Genomic DNA, 21641 nt, shown 5'->3' with positions numbered 1-21641 from the left:
CCGTTCGATGTAGGCGACTTCTGTTAAATAAAATATCTCGCTTGGCATTGAACTTTGAGCTTTAAAATTTTACAGATTTTATTTATACTCTAACAACAACATTACACACTAACTAAAGTTTGAAACATGGGATCACGAAGAACGGGACCTTTAAGTTTACTCACAGAAGAGTCCTCTGAACAAGAAGCGATTATGTTGTCATGGAAAGGATTCCATTTGATGTCCAGCACATTGCCTTGGTGACCACAGACCTTTGGATAGTGAGGGTCGATACGGCCAAACTGCAGGAGGAAAGAAGAGGTTACTGATCTAAGAACACAAATAAAAGAATGTATGGACACAAATAGCATTCACATTCACACAGCTCCATTGTAATACACACAAACGTCCACTGTGTGGAGCTACATAACTACAGTCAGCAGTAGACAGAATAGTAGTTAAGAAGTCATGAATGTTTGATGCCACTTTAGTCCATTGACCTCTTTCTGAGGTCCTTTGGGATTTGTAGTTCAGGTCATGCATGATTGCACTCTGAGTGGGGTGCTTATGAAAGAGTCTTCATCTATGGATCAGGCTTCAGTGCAATGCAGTGATACAGTACTGTTATATCAGAGAAGTCATTTCATTGTTGATGAAATTTTGGATGCTTGAATGTGAATTCTTGATCAAGAACAGAACAACACGTGGCTTCTTGGTTGCATATGTTAAAGCAATGAACTCATGGCAGACTGGCTGTCACACTTTCTGCTCTCCATGCCTGTGCTCTCTGTGCTATTCTACTTGATTAGCATGATGGAAATCGGTGTTAGATTAATGCATTAAATTAGCACAGCAATTGCTTGAGGGGTGTTTTTTAAATAGAATATGACTTGATTTCCCACAGGAGATCAAAAAACTGAAAAGAACACTGAAATATAATATAAATGCGATAATAAAATGCCAAAGCCTTTAACTACTGTGGCCAAAGCACTCGGTTATAGTTTGTTGTTCAAAACTTTGCCTGCATGTGAGGATTTCTGATTTGTCAAGGTTTTCCAAGACTATATATAGCTCTCAGGCTGATCTTGTGCTTTTTCAAACAGCTCATCATTGCCCCTCTATCATGGTAACGATGTAAGAAATTAAATACATTTTTTCTTGATCTTTTGTGATAAAAGATATACTATAAATCATATTGTAATCATATTGTAACTCAACACTTCATCCATATATTCCAAAAGCAAGAATTTATTATAACTAAGATGCAAAATGACTAAACGGGATGTTACCAGCACAGCAGCCCAAAAATGGACTAAAGTATGACTTAACTAAAACTACTAACATTATCAGTGTAATGAATGAATGAATGTACAATATGACATCTTTAAAGATCTTTGATGCATGCATAATGATCATTTAATTCAACTGCATTAATTGCATTCAAACATCATTACATCTAATATACAAACATGAGTTTTGAAAGAGATGCGTTTGCATTTTATGTCTATTTTTCTCTGCTTCTCAGTTTCCTCTGTCTAATTATTCATTATATTTTCCCCTTCCTGTTTATTGTTATCCTTTGTGCAAAACAGTTACGGATTTGTCTGTAGGAGTGGGTTGGCAGTGAACAATTGTTGAGACAGCTGTGTTGGCTGCAGATCAGGATGAGTAGTCGCTGTCTGAAATCTTACAGTCAGAGACAAAAGGAGATAATACATTTAGCCACACCCTCTATTGTGAGCATCACAGTGATGCGTGAGGAACAGCCATGTGATTATACTAATTAGGATGTCAGTGGATGTGCCTACAGTCTAGACTACCACCTCTAACTCTAACAGCACAATCTACAGTCAAAATGGTGTTTCTTAGGGCACAAATTTAAAGGGGTCATGACATGAGAAATCAAATTTTCCTTGATCTTTTGACATGTAAGAGGTCACTATACTATAAAAACATTACATTTTGGAGCAGGCTTTGCAAATAGACTTTTACTGTAAGATATGACAGACAGTAATGCCACCTGCCATATAACCATAATGCCATATAACCTGACAGTAATGCCACAACATGCGAGTAACAATGGTAATTCAAATGCCTAATCTGTGTTCAGTGATTTCTGATATGTAATGACTCAAAATTGTTTATTCAGTGGTTCTATCTTAATATTAATAAAGCGACAAGAATATTTTTTGTGCGCCAAAAAAACAAACAAAAAAAAAACAACAAACTTATTTACAACTTTACTTATTTCATATGCAAAGATGTTAGCCAATCACAGCAGTGAATCAGAGGGCTAAAATCAGGGTAGCAAATGGCCTTTTATTTCTAAACTATGACAGTGTTTGATGCATATAAATCATACTAACATGATAAGTGCTCCTCAGGAAACATTATAAATTAATAATAATAAAAAAAAATGCAGTTTAACATCCTTAGCAGAGAAGTTAAAGGCTTTGCTGAGCCAAACATCCATTAGTGTCATATTAGTATCTACATCTAAATATGGAGTCAATATAACATTATTATGTGATAGCCCATAGAGTACGCTGTAAAATCATTTCTTCTCTATCAGTGTTTACGGTATACAGCTGTATATAAGTTCAGGCTCAATTACGATGCTATTGTTAGATTTTTATCATTGTAAAAAATCCCTGATCCCACATTAAACACCTTTCTGAATGCACATTTCAGGGCTACAGTTTGGCGTTTTACTTTCTAAATAACTATGCTAAATACAATAGCGCATGAGTAATGACTTACTATCTGACTAGTCTGGCTGTGCTAAAATATTAGCAGGAGAGATAACATTTTTCTAAATTAAAGTTTATATCTGTATAAACAAAAATACTTACAATATTAACATTTTTAACAAACATAGATGTAAGATAGCTTGCCTGCACATACTGTATGCATAATCTTAGGATATTTTTTTTTAAATAATTAATGAATTATTTGATGCAAACTGATGACTGTCAGTCTAATACATAATTAATATTCTGTTGTAGATATTCAGAGAGAGAAAGGGGAGTATGGAGTTTTACAGTAGATTTACACAACAACATCCTCAGAAAATTGACGTGACTGGCCAGTGCTAAAGTCTAGGCTGTTCAAAATTATTTTGCTTCTTCCGAGCCCAACATTTTCCATGGTTTCTGAACAAAATGATTCTAAACAAAGGGCATTTCAGTTTTCTGAGCTTACTGTATGCTAACTGAGGCCTTATAAAAATGGGTGTGGGTCTAGTAAAAAGCCTTTTGGGCATGTTAAGGTAGTCTGAACTGGTTGGCAGTTTCCTATCAGTGTTGCCAGACGGCCCAACTCCCTCTTGTGTGTGCGTGTGTGTGTGTGTGTGACTGTGTGCATGACTGCTTGCGCCTTTTAGATGAGAGTTCTGCATTATTTTAAGAATTCTGATATCATCCCAAACCATTACAGCACCACCTCACACATTATCGTTCAGAGAAGTTTCTGTCAACAGCAGCTTAGCAGGTCAAGGAAAGGAACGGTTTCATTTCCAAATGGTTAAACAGTTAATGATGACATCATCGCGAATACCACAGTCTTCTATTCATGCTCTTTTTTTTCTCTTTCCCTGGGCCATCTCATCATGGTTTCTGAATGCAGTTTCCATTCCACAACTGAAGCTTCTTTGTCAAATGAGGAATTCCATTTGCAAAGCCAATGTTCTGCCATTATATTGTTCCCATGTGTCTGGATCTCAGATGTATTATGGGAATCGTTGATCCTTAATCAGACAGTTGTCAGTGTAAAACAGACTAATTCAGACTAACGCCTTGGTTTGAATAAAAGCATTAGAAAGATTTAATGAGCTACATACACTAAATGCAACAAATCAATAATTGCATTTAAGTGCCAAACTTCACACAAGTTGTTACTTTCAGAATAAAAGTCAGCTAAAATGCAAAAATCTTAAACTTTATGTATTGGCTAGACCTTATCATCACTTATTAGCTTCACAGTAATTTCTATGATCTCTATGCCAGATTTCAGTGACAGTGACAGAGAACTGTTCTCAGTATTACAGTAAGTATGCAAACTTTGCAGGGAGCTGTCAATGCTAGGCAGAGAGAGAAAGAGACACAAGGGAGATAGAGGATGAAGAAGCTGGGAAAAACAGAGCCCCAAGCGGTGTCCAGAGAAACACACATGCGGAAGTCAGGACTCTTTTCCAAGGCCTGCATGGGAGCCCAGTTGGAGTCACAAACACTGTGGAATGAGCCCATTAAGAGTACAAAGCTGGCCTTCTACATCACACTTTAACTGGGTGACTCTGAATGTTCATTACAAAAGTGCTATTGATAGTTTATCCAAGTTGGCTGAGACCATGACCGAGGGTCTGCAGGCCCACTGAGCAGTGTAGCATGACCGGATGCGCTCAAGAGGAGGAACAGAAGAATAGACAGAATAAGGAGAGGAGATGACTAGAGAGAAGAATGGGATATCAGAGGCTCTGTGCCAAAATTCTCATTGTCGTGTCAATGATAAATAGTGTGTGTGTCATTTTTTCTGTCTCTGCTATTCTTGCAGTTTGGCCACTTGCTGTGGAGGAGGAATTTGGAGGCACATTTAAATTCACTAACTTTGCATTTTGTCTCTTTAGGATTCAGTAACTTGGTTTCAAAACAAAAAGAAAATTACTTAAAGAGATAATTCAACTAAAAATTCTGTCATCATTCACTCACCCTCATGTAGTTCCAAACCTGTATGACTTTCTTCTGTGGAGCACAATTTTGCCCACATAATGGAAGTCAATGTTGACCAAAACTGTTTGATTACCAACATTCTTCAAAATCTTATTTTGCAGTGGAAACTAGTCAGGATCGGAATGACATGAGGGTGAGTAAATGATGACAGAATATTCATTTTTGGGCAAACTATCTCTTTAATCTTCAGAACCAATGTCTTCTATCTTTCCTTATGAAGCAGACATACTATAAAGCTGTTCCAGCCAGAGCACACTAATGTGTACACATTGATTAGTCCACCCTACTGTTATATCAACATCAGTGATCAGCAGCTTCCAGTGCTTGTCCATTTTACAGCATTAAAGCCAGAGATCAAAGGAAAAGCATCTGCTTTCTGCTTACTAGTCAGGCTTTTGGTTGGCCTATAAACAGGGTAACAGAAAGATTTAATATAGAGCATGTCAAACCACTGGGTGAGGGACTTCATAGTGTCATGGTTCAGATTCAGAGGGTGATGGAGATAGCAACTTGCTCTTAAAAGATGCAAACATTTGTGGTCTTCCAAATGATTAAACATACAATGACAATAACAAAAAATTTTGCTCATTAATGTGCCATTAATGTGCTCTCTGGAAGGAATATAACCCTGTTTAAAGAGATCGTTTTGTTCAGAACAGCATGTAGGTGATCGCCTGGAATGCCTTTGTATGTACTGGTGCAAAGGGAAGCTAAACCATGCTAAAAAAAAAGGTATACTTCACTACAACAGAATCAACTAAAATGTTCAACAGAATGCACCACATGTGCATTCATAAGAACAGGGCAAGGGATGACTAGATGAACAGTTTTTTTCCATTGTTCAGTAACCACTGCTCATGTTCATGCACCAATTAATGTAAATGTGAATCTATGCAAAGCATCCATTTGCTGCGCTACTAAAGTATTTAAATGTTTCAAACAGCCATTCGGATTTTAGTATTCGCAGTGGTGTTCATCATAGCTGACAATGAAAAATACTTCTAAAGCATTTATCTTAGTTAATGTTAATTTCATAACACTTTATTAAAATCAAAAGTTGTAACTGTATTATTTAATGGACCTGGGCTAACATGAACTATTTTTCGACTAACTTTAACAAAGAATAATAACTTCTGTAACAAATGTACAGTAGCTCTTGCTCATTGTAATTGTTAGTTAATGCATTACTTAAAATTAACTAATGAGACCTTATTGTAAAGAGCTAATGTTCTTTATAATTTCTTTTGCACTTTAATCTGTTTGAAACATTTGTTTACTTTATACATTTTTGTGTATTGCTTTATTGTATTTAAATGTTCAGTTCTTTCAGTTGTTGCTAGAAAAAGTTACTAAACCTGTTATTGTATGACCACACTTTTTTGCAACGTATTTCAATATCGTGATAATACCGTATACCGTAATAAAAGCTTCAGCAATGACAACAACTGACAGTTTAGTACCACTTTGATGAACAACAAGTGTGTCTTCCTTCTTTGTTGTAAACAAACACAGCTTCAGCTCATGTGTGAGTTTGCTCCCGTGAATATGTCACACTGCGACAGGAAGCTCCAGACTACCATGAACGCGCTCAGGACCGTTTGCTAGACTGTGGATTACAGGTAATAATGTTGTAAATAATTCTCAGTTTCTTCCACAGACCGATCGTTTTGCTTCATAAGACTTCAATGTATCTCAGGAGCCACGGGTATTAATTTTGTTTTGCCTCTATATGTTTTTTGACTCTCAAAGTGATGGTAGCCTTGCATATGAATCACCAACGACCAGAGTTTCAGCTAAAAATCTTCTTTAATGTTCTAATGAAAAAAAGACACCTACATCTTGGACGTCCTGAGGGTGAGTAAATTAAAGGTGCCCTAGAATTAAAAATTGAATTTATCTTGGCATAGTTAAATAACAAGAGTTCAGTACATGGAAATGACATATAGTGAGTCTCAAACACCATTGTTTCCTCCTTCTTATATAAATTTCATTTGTTTAAAAGACCTCCGAAGAACAGGCGAATCTCAACATAACACCGACTGTTATGTAACAGTCGGGATCATTAATATGTACGCCCCCAATATTTGCATATGCCAGCTCATGTTCAAGCATTAGACAAGGGCAGGACGTCTGGATGTGCACAGCTGAATCATCAGACTGCAAGCAAGGACAACAGCGAAAAATGGCAGAGAGAGCAATAATAACTGACATGATATTTTTAGTGATATTTGTAAATTGTCTTTCTAAATGTTTCGTTAGCATGTTGCTAATGTACTGTTAAATGTGGTTAAAGTTACCATCGTTTCTTACTGTATTCACAGAGACAAGACTGTCATTATTTTCATTTTTTAAACACTTGCAGTCTGTATAATTCATAATCACTACTTCATTCTTTATAAATCTCTCCAACAGTGTGTAATGTTAGCTTTAGCCACGGAGCACTATCAAACTCATTCAGAATCAAATGTAAACATCCAAATAAATACTATACTTACGCGATTAGACATGTTGCATGACGAACACTTTGTAAAGAACAATTTTGAGAGTTATATTAGCTGTGTGAACTTTGTTTATGCTGTTAAAGAAAAGCGCGAGTGGGCGGGGAGCGTGAGCATTTAAAGGGGCCGCAGCCTAAATCGGCTCATATTTAATGATGCCCCAAAATAGGCAGTTAAAAAAATTAATAAAAAAAATCTATGGGGTATTTTGAGCTGAAACTTCACAGACACATTCAGGGGACACCTTAGACTTATATCTTTTAAAAAGATGTTCTACATCACCTTTAACAGCAAATTTCCATTTTTGGGTGAAATATCCCTTTTACACAGACAGACAGAGGGTCAGAATCAGAGTTGAAAATAATCGTTTTTGCGCATTAATATCTTTTTTTTTTTTTTTTTTTTTTTTTGGTGCAAAAAAAACTTTATTTACATTATAAGTGAACCTAAAAGAACATGTATAATTAAAATAAAAACCATGTCATTACTCCTTTAATGCGGTCTCCTTACACATAAACACGAGCCCATTGCTCCATTTTAAACTCACTGCCTACACGTATGTGGCCAGAATAAGACTCTTGAAAGGTCAGCATCATTCATTCATGCTGCTGATTGTACTAGTCTGACGCCCTACATTCTGTCGGTCATTAATTTAGTGCAACCCTGTCTAAGAGAAAACACTAGTGCGCGCGCGAGCTGCGTGACTGTGGTTACCTGAGTGACCGGGATTACAACGAAAGATCCTCCTCCCGCGCTCTCAGTTACTATGGCGAGGAACTTGGCGTTGACCGCGCAGAAGTGGTTGTCATGGACGTTCTTTGTTATCGGGATGCCCTCGAAGCAGTGCTCTCGGTTGGCCACTTTGCCATAGACGTTTCGAAACTTGGAGCTCCGGTAGGTCGGCCGCCATGACATCTGCAAAGCACATGCAAAGACAACAAGCTTAGTGACAGCAATTTTTTTTTTATAGCTTTTAATATTTATTTTTATGTAACTTGTTACGTGGACAGAAGTAGTGATTCGTATCAAGTCTACACATTTAAAAATAGTGCTCCACCCAACCAAATCTGTTTGCCTTCATTATACTTCAGGATTATTTGAATTTGTGAGCTCGAGCCTGGAAATACTCTATACTGTCAAGAATAATTTTTAAAAGAAAAACATAGGCATAATGAAATTGCTCTGGCATTTGCAAAAATAATCTTAACTTGTTTTTTAAAGGGAAAATATATTATTTAAGATGTCTGTCTGACAAAAAAACATGTTCATTTTTGGCATGATACTAGTGGAAAACCTGAATCTGTGTTTTCGTAATAGACCAGCAGGATTGAGGACACAAAGTAAACAAGACTAAATGCAAACCAACACCCAGAACCCAACTATTACCCAGCCAAACATCACTTAGGCCTATAGGGAAACTCATACACAGATTATGTAAATAAATATATAACAACATGTACACCATGATATGATAAGTGCAATACAGATAAGATCAATATGAATATTGGACCTGCTAGTGTTGACTTGGCTTGGTTTTCCAGTATGAAACAATTTAGAAGACTCCGCCACTCAAACAGGAAGCGGTTGGTGGATGCTTGTAAAATTTCACTCAGTAGAACTTAAACCGCTGTTTGTAGTTTAGCCTAAAGGAATGTGTAAGCAACAATTTATGCTCTAATGAATGAGACTGAGCCATTCAAACCAAAATGAGCTGTGATTCGAACAGATAATAGCCAGAAGGAAGAGAGGAAGTGCTAAATCACCAGCGTCTGATTTGAATCTTTTTGTCAGATTGACATTACTCATGACTAAAGGCTGCATTGTGAATATCTGTAAGGTTGTGTATGAGCACATGCAAAACCTTTTATAGTTTATTTGTAACATTATATGTTGATTGGGAATTAGGCTAGCATGCCTAAAAAGTTTGGCTAGTCGCTTTTAGCACTGAAATTGCATCTATCTGAGATCTTCATCGTATCACTTTTTCTTACGTCCACATGTCTAATTTTCAGCTCTACCACCATATTGAATGTTTACAACTGTCCTTAAGCATTAAGCGGTTTGTGTGCGTGTTTAAGGAGCTTGTGTGCCTGTTTAACCATAACCGAATCAACCAGGGAGAGGCCTTTGAGATTTGCATATACAAGAACATTCATTCATTTAATGTTGCATGTACTCGCTCACTTACACTTATCTCCAAAAGACACCAACAGACCACTCTCTATCTGTGTACTTTACACAAGTATGTTTCTATGCATAAATTCCCAAAATACATTCGCTTATTCAATATATGAGAATAATATAGATCATATTTATTATTATTTTCAGCTCATTGTCTGACTCCAAATTATTGAGGCTAATTTCCTACCTTTCCTCTGGTTTTGAGTTGTCCACCCTCTGTATTCTGCAGTCATCTACAGAAAGAGCCTGTATCTTCTCCAGCTTCCTGTGTGCATCTAGTTTGCCGGCCTGAGTTGCATCTGTTTCTCTCTTTCCCTTTTTCCTCCCACAGCCTCCTTTCATCCCTCCCTCACTACCTCATTCCCTCCCTTTTACCAGGCCCAGCCCCACATGCCTCCCTTTGCATAAGTTGTTGCTCCCTCCTCTCTTTATGTCAGTGTTTGCTTATTAATGTATTTTGGTTTATTACTGCCATTGACTGACTCAATCAGATGCCTTACCATCTCATTCAGTTTATAAAACATATTGATCTAAACTAAAAGACAGCACTATATAGAGAGTTGTATAATAAGTATGATGCAACTGCACTCTGTCTACTTATGTCTGGGGGAAGTGTCCTCGTTTCCACCGGAGGATGATTATTGTTGTATGTGCATCCACTATGGTAGCTGTGGTCTTAAAATCATAACAACCTTCTTGTTTCTCCCCATCTATGTTCCTATTTTTCTTCTTTTGTTTCCTCTCTCCTAACTGCCCTGTCCTCCAGATGTCCAGTAAATATTTTTGCTATATTTAAGATAAATAGTTTTACAGTTAGATATACATGACACGATTGAAAGTTTTAGCAATAAACTTCAGATGTGTGTCATTTACTGATACTGATGCACATGAGGCATTTTGTATTTGCGTATTTACAGTACCATTCACAAGTTTGGGGTCGGAATCGGTAGGAATTGTTAATGTTTTTGCCAGTCTCTTATGCTCAGGCTACATTTATTCAATCAAAAATACAGTAAAACTGCAATATTATTACAATTTAAAATGAGTTTTAATATATTTTAAAATATAATTTATCCCTGTGATGGCAATTTCACTTATTCCAGTCTTCGGTGTCACATGATCCTTCCGAAATTATTCTAATATGCTGATTTGATGCTCAGTAACATTGTTATTAACAGTGTTGATGTGGAAGGTTTTGTGGAAAAAGTGATACATTTATTTTTTCTGATGAATATAAAGTTCAAAAGAACAGCATTTAATATTTGCTGTTACATTTGATCAATTTAATGCATCCTTTCTGAATAAAAATATTAATTTATTAAAAGAAAATATTATTGACCCTAAACTTTTGAACCATATGTTGTGTACATTTCTTATTTTTTTAATTGATAAATAAAAATTAAATTATAAAATGTATAATTTAATTGCCCTTTGCTTGTAGTAATTATTGTTCCACAGTCTATACAGATTAATAAGTATGTTGTTCAAATATCTTTAGGCATAATTTGTTTCAGCAGTTATGTTCTGTGAACTCGACAGCTAGACTGCCTGAAGGTTGACCATGTAATCACATTCATATTTGTTCGATTTAAAACAGAGTAAATGCATTTTTATTCATCTTGTTTTTGGTAGAATGTCCTAAATTGACCCTACATGCAGAAGATGTGTGAGGCTAGTAAGTTGTTCTGTGGTTGGTCGATTTACAGCTTCTCAAATAATTATAATTAGGCTATGTGATATTTTTAGAAATAAACAGGGGAATGTTAATATAAGACCTTGGGCATTGTCTGGAGTGTTCTCAGGTCTATGTTAAAAACAAATGTCTTTCTCTCTCTAATTATGTCGAATGATTAAATGGGATATTTGGCTAGCTCATGACAACCTCTATGCAGACAGACAAGATTTATTTTATTTTAGTATGACAGCACTCTCTCTTTGGCCTTCCCTTCAGCCATGCTCTTTGTTCACCATGTGTCTGTAAAACTCCCAACAGATATTTTGTAGTCTGAGCTGTCTGATTGTTGCAGGCATTCATGCAAATACTGTCCAGAGAATATATTTTGATGTTTAGCCCCAAGGAAGGTTAATATGTTCATTTTAAGAACATCTCTATATAGGCCATAGGGCTAGAGGTAGACTTGCAAAGGGATGTGTATGTGCACATGCACTGTAGGCTTAGAGGGTACACCCAAGGACCGCCCACAGTTTGTTTAATGACAGTCTGATGCATATTGCCCACAGAAATGGCAAGATTTGGCTGAAATTGCCTGTGTTATTGTGACTGGCTGGTGCTACATAACTTCTGACAGTAAGAGCACATTGGATTTGATCATTTTGCAGTTCTTCTGAAAAAAAGCTATTTATGATGTGCAAAAATTTTACTTTTAGGGGCACAACAGCTTGTCACTGGGACAGTACCTTTAACGGGACACCTTTGTACCTTATCTTACCCTATAAGGTGCATTTTAGTACCATAGTCCATAGAGTACTGCCCCTAAATCTGTTTTTACACATTTTTTGAGAGTGTACCAAGCTTATTGTATTAGAGCTAATCACAGTTCTTTTCTAAATTAAAAATGAATGACATAAATCTTTGAAATTTACAATAGTGTTTTATTTGATGCACTCTATAATAAAAGTTCAGCTTCAGTTTCTAAATACATCTGTGAAATAATCGTTACATGTTATTTTTTTATTTGAGTTGATTTTTTTTGATACTGGTCTATTACTGTAATCTACTCTGTTTCAGATCAGTCTTGCCCCTAAAAGACATGTAAAAAATATGCTGTTGTTGGTAGGTTTATTTGTCAGTCAGATTTTTTATTTTTTTTCCCTGGCTGGTTCTTAACAGGACAAGCTTCAATCTGGACCAGATTTTGTGCTGTTAGTCAAAACTCTGGCAACACGAGACTACTGAAGCATATATAATTTTGTCTTGGATGGTGTCATTGCAAATTAAGACTGCTTAAAGGAAAATTATTTCTGTGATGTGTGTATACCGTTCCACTATATATGTGTGCTTGTGAACATGTGCTCTTTTGCTGCAGGATAGACTCTAGAGACTACACTGTTTATTGACTTTTTCACATATTGCCTGCAGTTTCTTCTGCTGCTATGTTTTGATTTTCTTTATTCCCTTCTTTAATGCTTCTTTCTACCATTTACTGCAGATCTGTACTTAAAAGGTATACAGTATATATCCAATTTACCAATGCCAAGTGTGCAGCTTTTATCTAATCGCTGTACTGATGACACAGGAAGCCAAAATTCAAGGCTAACCATATGCAGCTATCACTAATTTTTTCATTCATAGTGCACTTCATCCCATTCATCACTCCAGTACAGCATCCAAATATTAGATCTCCCCAACCCAACTTAGCCTTTGAATATTATTCATGCATGAATCACTCAAAGATACTAATATTTCAACAGCTTCCAAGACAGGAAGCAAGCCTCTTCTGTCTTAAAAATGGGGCACACAAACGGATGAAAGGCCTCCAGAGGGCCACAGTTGGTTGTTAGTTAGACTGCTTTCAGCGCCTCACCATGCCAGGGAGGGAGCCCGTCTTTGTTGGGCATTATAACCTCCAGCTCCTGCTTCTGAGTTGGGGGAGTGAGTTCTGATGCCATTTTGTCTCTGTGGGAGTTAAAAAAACTCGGAGTCTGCCTGTTTTGGCAGATTTGGCTCCAGCTGTGAATGAAATAGAGCTGAGAGAGGGCCAGGTCAAGTTGCATGCTGTCCTTTCACACACGGAAAAGTCAGAATGACTGCTGGTGACTATAAAGATGGATTTTAGCACAGACTTTAAGCAATAAATCTTGTCCTTAAATCTGTCTGCCAGACCTGAACTTTGAGAAACTTGCTATAGAAAATTCAGCATTTACTCAGTGCAGACTGAGATATAATAAAGACAACATGAGATTTACCTGATACGGCCACCAGTTTGCAAATGATAACATTGTATTTTCCTAATGTTTATTGTGTGTTTTCACTAGATTTGCTATATTCGTGTATGCACAATAATAATGAGATTATCCTAAGCCACGAGCTTATGTTATTCAGCATTGACAATACCTTGAGGAAAATATAATAACATGTATAAGTTAAGTTGCAGAACAGAATGATTTTGTCAGAGCTGAAGGGCATTTAAATCTCTGCAATTCTCAGTGAAGACAGAACTCTGGGGAGGGAGGAAAACGGCTCAGAGATGGGATAGAGACCCTCATTACTACTGTTCTGGAGGGTGTTTTGTGTACTGGGGTGCCCTTTGTTTGTTATGGTCTGTCTGCTTGGCTGTATTTTTCCATCACCAGATGATGCAGCTGCAGCTGTGAGTATCAACTGATACCCAGGTTTTAACATTTCACATTGGCCTAACTGTTAAAAGGAAGAAAAATTATGAAAAATCTGCATTGTTTAACACTAGGGGTTTTGCAACACGGGGTCCGTGGCAGTAGGGGGTCTTCCAATTATTGTCTTGACTAATTTCACACTCATCAGACTGATTTAAACCGGTAACTCATCCATTTGAACTATTCATTAAAAGAACCTGCTCAAAAGAGTCATTTGTTCAGGAATCAGACTACACTAGTTGCTCTGTATGTTTTTGAGTCACTAAAAAGAATCAGCTCAGAAGAGTTATTTGTGAATCAGACTACAAAGCAACCCTCTATTGTGTGGGTAAATCAGAATCACATACAGTGCCCTCCACAATTATTGGCACCCTTAGTAAATATGAGCAAAGGCGTCTGTGAAAATAAATCTGCATTGTTTATCCTTTTGCTCTTTCTTTAAAAAAATTGACAAAATGCTAACCTTGCATCGAAGTAAAACAATTGAAAGTGGGGGGAAGCTCACATTATGAAATAAATGTTTTTCTCCAATACATGTTGGCCACAATTATTGGCACCCCTAGAAATTCTTATGAGTAAAATATCTCTGAAGTATATTCCCATTCATATTTACATTTTTTAGCACACCAGGGTGACTAGGAGCATGAAATTGTCCAGCCATGACTTCCTGTTCCACAGGACTTTCCAAGGATCACAGCTGGAGAATTGCAGAGATTAGTTGAGTCTTGAGTCTCAGAAAGCCTTAAAAAAATGATCAAACAGCACCTACATCCCCACAAGTTGTTCAGGAGGGTTTCAAGAAAAATCCTCTGCTCTCATCCAGAAACAATCTCCAGCATATTCAGTTGTCAGACAATACTGGAACTTCAAACGGGACCGGCTTCTATGGTCAGATGAAACTAAAAAAGAGCTTTTTTGGCAGCAAACCCACCAGATGGGTTTGGTGCACACATGGATAAAAAGTACCCCATGCCCACGGTTAAATATACTGCTGGATCTTTAATGTTGTGGGCCTATCTTTCTGCTGGAGGTCCTGGACATCTTGTTCAGATAAAAATCAAAACCTGACTGCTTCTCCTAGAAATCTTATAATGGGACGTGGTTGGATCTTCCATCGGGACATTGATCCAAAACAAACATCAAAACCAACACAAAAATGTGTCACTGAGCACAAAATGAAGCTTCTGTCCTGACCATCCCAGTCCCCTGACCTGAACCCTAAAGAAAATGAGCAGAGTGAACTGAAGAGAAGAAGCACCAACATGGAGCTGGGAATCTGAAGGATCTGGAGAGATTCTGTATGAAGGAATGATCTCTGATATCTTGTCAGGTGTTCTTCAAACTCATCAGGCATTTTAGAAGTCTTAGAGCTGTTATCTTGGGAAAAGGACGTTGCAATAATTGTGGCCAACGTGAACTAGAGAAAAACATTTATTTCATAATGAGCTTTTCCCACCATTTCATTTGTTTTACTTCAATGATAGGTTAGAATTTTGTGAATTTTTTGAATGAAAGATCAAAAGGATAAACAATGCAGATTTATTTTCACAGCCGCCTTTGCTCATATTTACTAAGGGTGCCAATAATTGTGGAGGGCACTGTATGCCACCAAATTTCATGCTAGGTGACTAAAAAATGTCTTTAATTAGCCAATGGCTAGGAAATTGTACAATTTCAGTCGCCTGTGAATGAGTTAGAGGCAAAAAATAAGTTTAGCGAACATAGTTTCATTGCCTGTTGAGGTTTATGCACCATTGCTTGGCTGAGAGCACTGATCTGTCATTCTCTCCACACATGCGCACTCACCCTGGGAGAAAGAGAGCTTTTACACATGCAGCATAAAGAGAATCAATGTGCTAGGTCTAAATGCAGGCCTCAACAGGACTGCCTGATGGCCAAGAGTTGACAGTCCCGATCGGGCCAGTGCTGCATCATCTTGAAAGTTTATTTGCATCATTTGCACGTGTATTTTGCAAGAAGATGTGAAAGATAACTTGCGTGCATCTGACAGCACATGAATACTGAATTGAGCTCTTTCACATCTTGCGCTTGAATGGACAATTTCACACAAAATTTTCAAAATATCCATCTTGGTGAGTATCCAAGTCGGTTATGTTTTAAGTGAACGTAAACAACAGTTGAGAATGACAACACATGTACAATATCAGTACAGAATACTGGATCCGTGCATTATCTCTTAAAGTGACAGCAGCCTAATATTCCTGCTGCTGTCTGAGTTTTAAATATTAATCAAACAACAGACTCACTGCAAAAAATCACTCACTGCTCTTGACTGAACTTTTGTAACTTTAATAAGGATTAATCTATTTAATTACAGTGAAGACTGTGCAGTGTTATTTTACATTTGATTACTTTATTCAATTTCTATACATAATCTACCTAATCTGTATCTATCTACTGGTAGATTTACCTGAAAAAATCTGAAAAGCAGCGTTTATTTAATTTGCATCTATAGTGTTTATTTGTGCTGTTGCTTGTAGTTTGATTATTTGTTCTTATTTTATTATGGACTGTTTACTTGTCTTTAATAGTGTTTGAAATTTATATTTTATATTTGTATTTTATATTTATGTAGATTTTTATTTTCATTTGCATTGTTCTTGCATTCAATGTAAAAAGTCTGGCAAGTAAAATAAAAAATGTACTAGCCAATGGCAACTCGAGCTTCAGCGTGTCCATAGAGGGTTGCAATGGTCAAGGAAAACTCAAGAGAAAGGTGTTTCTTGCCATTATTATACAACATACAGTCTCTTAATTGTATTCAATACAGACAGCAGCAACTCACATTCACAGCTCGGGCTAAGCTGGGTGCACACTGTGCGATTTATAATAGTCCTTTACGATTGTTGCTTGTCAGACTGTACGAACATGATCCTCATGTCACACTGTGGGATCTCAGCTGTCCTATATGTCAGACTGTACGACAGTCAAGACGCGTTAAAAACGGACACGTGCTTGAAAACTTGTCCGGAGTTTTACATCGTCAACCCACACACATTCGGTGATAGTGAGCTTCATTACACGCGGGACTGAAATGGTGGCTTAAAAAGAAATCTCTAGCGTTAATTTTGATCATGGCTTATCTTGAAAAACGAAGACAATTTGACATTTGTCATAGGAGAAGTCACACTGCAGGACTGTGCGCCAAATCTTCTGACAATGCCAGAATATCGTCAGGTGAAATTTGATCGCTTTGGTCATAAATCGGCTGTCAAACTAGCGATCAAAGACTACAGATTTTTGCCTAGGATTATAGGAATCATTTAGGAGTCTCAAAATTTGTCTCAGAGGACCAAATCGTGGCCAAAATCACACAGTATGCACCTGCCTTAAATTATGATTTCTTTTGCCATGATGCTAAACAGCAGGATGTTCATCTAGGAACACTGGGAAATGTATTGAGCGTATCATGACATACTTCCTCAAAAACACAAGAAACAAGACCACCAGTTTCCTCCCTTTTTGTCTCTGTAGGGGATCATACAGACAGGATGGGTGCAGTCAGGCCACAGCACTACTAGCTGAAAGGCTGAATATGGGTGGTTTTATGGAATGGAGAGACAGAATAAGAGAAAGAAATATTAGGTCTTTTTTTGTAAATCGCAAAACTTTTACTACTCAACACCAAATCATTTTCTGTGAAGTGTAAGCATTAATTCTCTGCCAAGGCACATTTCTTACATTCAATTTAATTCCTTTTAAAGGTTTTAATTGTATTACTTGTATGTAAACATTTTTGGGTTGTGAGTGCTGTGAGTGTCATCTGGGGATGTAAATGGTGTGTTGTTGTCCATGCACTTAGGGACAGGATGTCCTTGAGAGGGTTATCAGACTTCGATACAGAAGCAGAAAATAATGAAAGAGGAAGTTATCTGATGCTGTGCTGAGAGACACACAGTCAAGGACAGCCTTGCTCAGCTCTTAAGGTCCAGTTATGCTTATAACAGATCCTTTCTATCCTGGAAATGGTAAATACCCCCTCCTCCTTTCTTTATCCCACACTCTGTAGCCTCTATTCCTTATATCTTACTTGTGAGTGTGTCTATTTGATAAGTCCATAGACTACAAATCAGAAGTTTTGACAAATCTATTTTACACATTTTAGCATAATCGTAAGTTATGAAAACGTACACAAATGTAACTCACCCAACTTCATGAGATATCAAAACCCGAATGTTTTTAAACAGTTTTGCACTTTGGTTTAAGTCAAGAAGACCATTCAAGACTTTTATTTTTTAATAAAATAAAATAAAATTCATATATATTATTAAAACATTAAAGTATTATATTTAAGCATTTTAATATAAGCTGATATAAGATGATTTTAATAAGCAATTCACCGTCATAAATTTTTCACACACCATGAATATGCTTTGTCAACACTTTTCATTTAAACAGACCGTTTGCTCATTATCTGACTCTGTAAACTAAAGACATGACGTACAAAACATGACTTTCTTGTCATCACAAATATTCTTCTAGATGTAACATCTCTCTATGTAATTGAAATAATATTGTACAATGATTTAGACATTTGTTGCCCCTATATGTCATCCCATGTCCTTGTGTCTTTAAGCATTACTGCATTGGCTGAACGAGCATCCCCTAGAGTGTCAATCCCAAGAGAGGAGCTTTTTGTTTTCCTTCCTCTAACCTCCCTGTTGTTAATGGACAGGGTGTGATAAGCAGAACCAACAGATGGATTGATTGGGATTATGGTGGGGAAGTGAAGAGAAGAAGGACAAAGGATGGCACACGTTAAGAGATGGAGGGGGTAGGGCGGCAGGAAGATGCAGCAGGTGGGCTGATCGTTATGGTCACCATTAGACTAGATGGTGACTCAGCTCTATGCTTATCTGTCAATCAAATGACATTGCATTAACTAATGACATATTTGTTGCATTAAGATGTGACCAATTCAGCATGAAATGAGGAAGCTTCTGAATGAAAGTAGACATAGCATAGAGAATACAGAGTGACTGCTATGTGTGTGAGCTTTCTGACGCAGCTTGAGATGTCCTGATGCCAGCTCTGAACCGCATGCAACAAAAACATGAGCCCCATTTGCTATGACGGCCATCTGGCAAGTGATCAAGAAGAATACTCTGTAGTGGCAGTTTGCCTCCAAGAGACGAACAAAATACACCAAAATCACTACTGTATTTTCACATAGGTGCACCAGATCTGTTTTCTTGGATCTGGTCTTATAAGAAAGGGGATCAAATGGGGTTAAAACCCATTCTCTTTGAATTTGACATGCAACGTTTCTTTAACGCAGGAGCTGCTCTCTGCTGGCAGAATACTTTTCATTATTTAGAGAGCTCAAACACAGATGTAGATGCACTTTGCAAAATTATTTCCATCCCAACATACATATTTCCTAGTTTCGGAATGCCAAGAGTCCCGCGAACTTGCATAAAGACTAACAGCCTGTCATCTCTGATTCAGTATATATCCACTTCACCTGTCAGGATTAATTCATTGAAGCTGCACAAGTAGTTTTATCAGCTTGCTGTTTTATGATTGATAGCTGCTAAAACAAACTGAGCCCCAAGAGATAAATGAGTTTAATGTTTTCTTTTTGGATGAATTGCAAACAGTATGACAGTACACATAATAATAATAATAATACCTGACAAAAATCTCTGTCACTCACACAATATTTTAATACTAAACCTAACGGTGCATACAGTCCAAGTGAATAACATTGCTGAGTAACATTTCTACAGGAATTTGCAGAAATAGAAATTATTTGAGAGTGGGTTATTTAATAGTTCCAAATATAGTGAGTCCCCTATCTAGGCAGTATTTTAAGCTGTCTAAAGCCTGATTTATATTTCCACCTGGCTCCACCTCCCCAAATGGAAAAGGCATTTATATGTGCCACGCTCGCCGTTGTGTTATCCTTTAAAATGAAAGGGGGTGACTCTGAGTAATTGTTCTCTAAACCATCAGGTGTCAGCGGTGGAAAGAAGTAAGGATGATGTTGTTTGTTTTAGTACACCTCACCAAAACCACACTACGAAAGAATCGTGTAAAACCTAGTAAACCATGAGGTTATTACTTTTGACAGTAGGACAAAATTTATGGATATGAGAACATATGTATTCAACTAAATTAAACATCAATCTCTTAAATATATTCTAATTTCACTAAACATTTCCATTTAATTTCTCAAACATTTTTATTAAACATGAACTTTTATTTTCATTAAAAGAGCTTATTTCGTTTTGTAAATGTAAGCAACTAATTTAGACATGCGCAAACTGGGTGCCAGGGTTGTGAGACGTAAATGCTCGGCCAGATTCATCTCGAAGCTGTGCATTTTTGCAAGTTATATAAAAGTACCATGCACACCATACCATGTGTCACGCAAAATGGGTTTGCACGCACTCAACGCCTCAATGACGTAATTTTTTGCCACCTGCACGCAAGCAAACTTGCGAATGCCTTGAGTATAAATTGCAATTACACTGCAGGTCTTGATGCCCAATCGTATTTTTGAGTGAAATAACCCTTTAAGGTGGAGAAAAAAGAGGAGAGTCCTTGTTGTAGCCTGGGCGAATGTAGCAATGATCACTGCTGTAATCATCATTCAGAGTTGACATCATTCGACACTGTCGCTTTTTCAATGACGTATGACTTGCATTGATAGGGGAATATCCGATTTGTCCGCTTGCATGGCAGACTCAAATGCATGTATCGATTCATATCATATCAGATCCACAAATAAATGAGGCCTGAAACTGATCTGAGAATATCGGAAACCATGTGCTTTTTTCCTATGTACGTACATGTTCATGGGTCATAACTGATCTGTGCCACATGGGAGGAAAAAAATCAGAATTGGGTCACTTGAACCATGTAAATGCAGCCATAGACATACTTCTGACACAAAGACTATTCTAAATTCTAAAGTCTGCATCACCTGTATCTTTCACAAAGCAGGCAATCCCAGACTGGTTAGCAATATATTTATATTTAGTAAAATTATTCATAAGATAAGATTAAAAGGCTGTATTTTTTTTTTTTTTTTTTTTTGGAACAGAGCTTTTGCCCATAGTGTAATTTTGCATGTATGAAAATTTCAACCAGAATGATGGCTTTTATGTAAATTAATTAACACTTGAAAATGCAAATGTATGTATGCTCATTGGTGTGAAACTATCGATGGCAGCTTTAAATCTTTTGTGCAATTACATGCCTTTTGACAATTTGGAGTAAAGAATTTAGTCTATATGATAATTTTTTGGTGCAATTCTCACATGTCTCACCCCTTGTATTGCTCAGTCTATGTTGTGCTTTCTAATCCTGTGAAAGCTGCACATAGGTTAGTGCCTCTCCAGCACTCTCCATCTTGGAGAAAGTCCTTTTGTAAATTGGATTATGGCTTCAGATTTGGCAATGATTTGCTGAGTGGACAGACTTTCTCCCCTGCAGTCTCTGGCTCCCTGTGTAAGTCTACACAGTAGAGGAGCATCCTGGCTCAGACATGCCATCTGGCCTGGATAATTTAGCCAGACGCACACCACACCCAAACCCAAAATGACAAGAGAACCATAACCTAGGCATTGTGTAAAAGGTATAGAATAGTGGTCAATCAGTATGTTTTTTTTTTTAAATGACAAATTCCTACCTACAATGTAAAATTGTTTGATTGCGTGTAGTTTCACGGAAAAATATTTCATAAATAAATTCTAAACATTCTTAGTGTTGTTAATATACTCCTATTTCTGTTTGATTATATTTTACCTTCACTATTTTATTATTTATTTATTTATTGTTTTTTACATTTCCTTACAACCTACAAAGCTGAAAATAACAAAGCCTATGACAACACAACAGCAGCCAGACCTCAGAAGCTGGCATTCCATAATAGTTTTAC

General features: G+C 37.0%; 2 protein-coding genes across 5 annotated transcripts in view; one reads left to right on the top strand and one right to left on the bottom strand.

Moving 5' to 3' along the window:
- coro2ba (coronin, actin binding protein, 2Ba) overlaps positions 1 to 21641 on the bottom strand; it is a 45051-nt gene that overhangs the window by 10117 nt on the left and 13293 nt on the right. For 2 of the 4 annotated variants that reach the window (XM_048184460.1, XM_048184461.1), the window contains exons 2-3: positions 7916 to 8116; positions 165 to 281 (exon numbers count right to left, since the gene is read on the bottom strand). In XM_048184460.1, the coding sequence (XP_048040417.1) occupies positions 165 to 281; positions 7916 to 8116 (318 nt within the window). Of the gene's footprint in view, positions 1 to 164; positions 282 to 7915; positions 8117 to 8711; positions 8736 to 9569; positions 9723 to 21641 lie in introns of those variants that run through there. The other 2 variants (XM_048184462.1, XM_048184463.1) reach the window with 2 other exon arrangements.
- itga11a (integrin, alpha 11a) overlaps positions 7963 to 21641 on the top strand; it is a 107514-nt gene continuing 93835 nt past the window's right edge. The window contains exon 1 of the mRNA XM_048184459.1: positions 7963 to 8095. The gene's annotated coding sequence lies outside the window, so the exon portion shown is untranslated. The remainder of the gene's footprint in view (positions 8096 to 21641) is intronic.

The sequence above is a fragment of the Megalobrama amblycephala genome, linkage group LG3 (assembly GCF_018812025.1).
Source record: "Megalobrama amblycephala isolate DHTTF-2021 linkage group LG3, ASM1881202v1, whole genome shotgun sequence".
Lineage (NCBI taxonomy): Eukaryota > Metazoa > Chordata > Actinopteri > Cypriniformes > Xenocyprididae > Megalobrama > Megalobrama amblycephala.
Note: the sequence above shows the minus strand (reverse complement) of the source record. Positions and strands in the feature narration are given on the sequence as shown.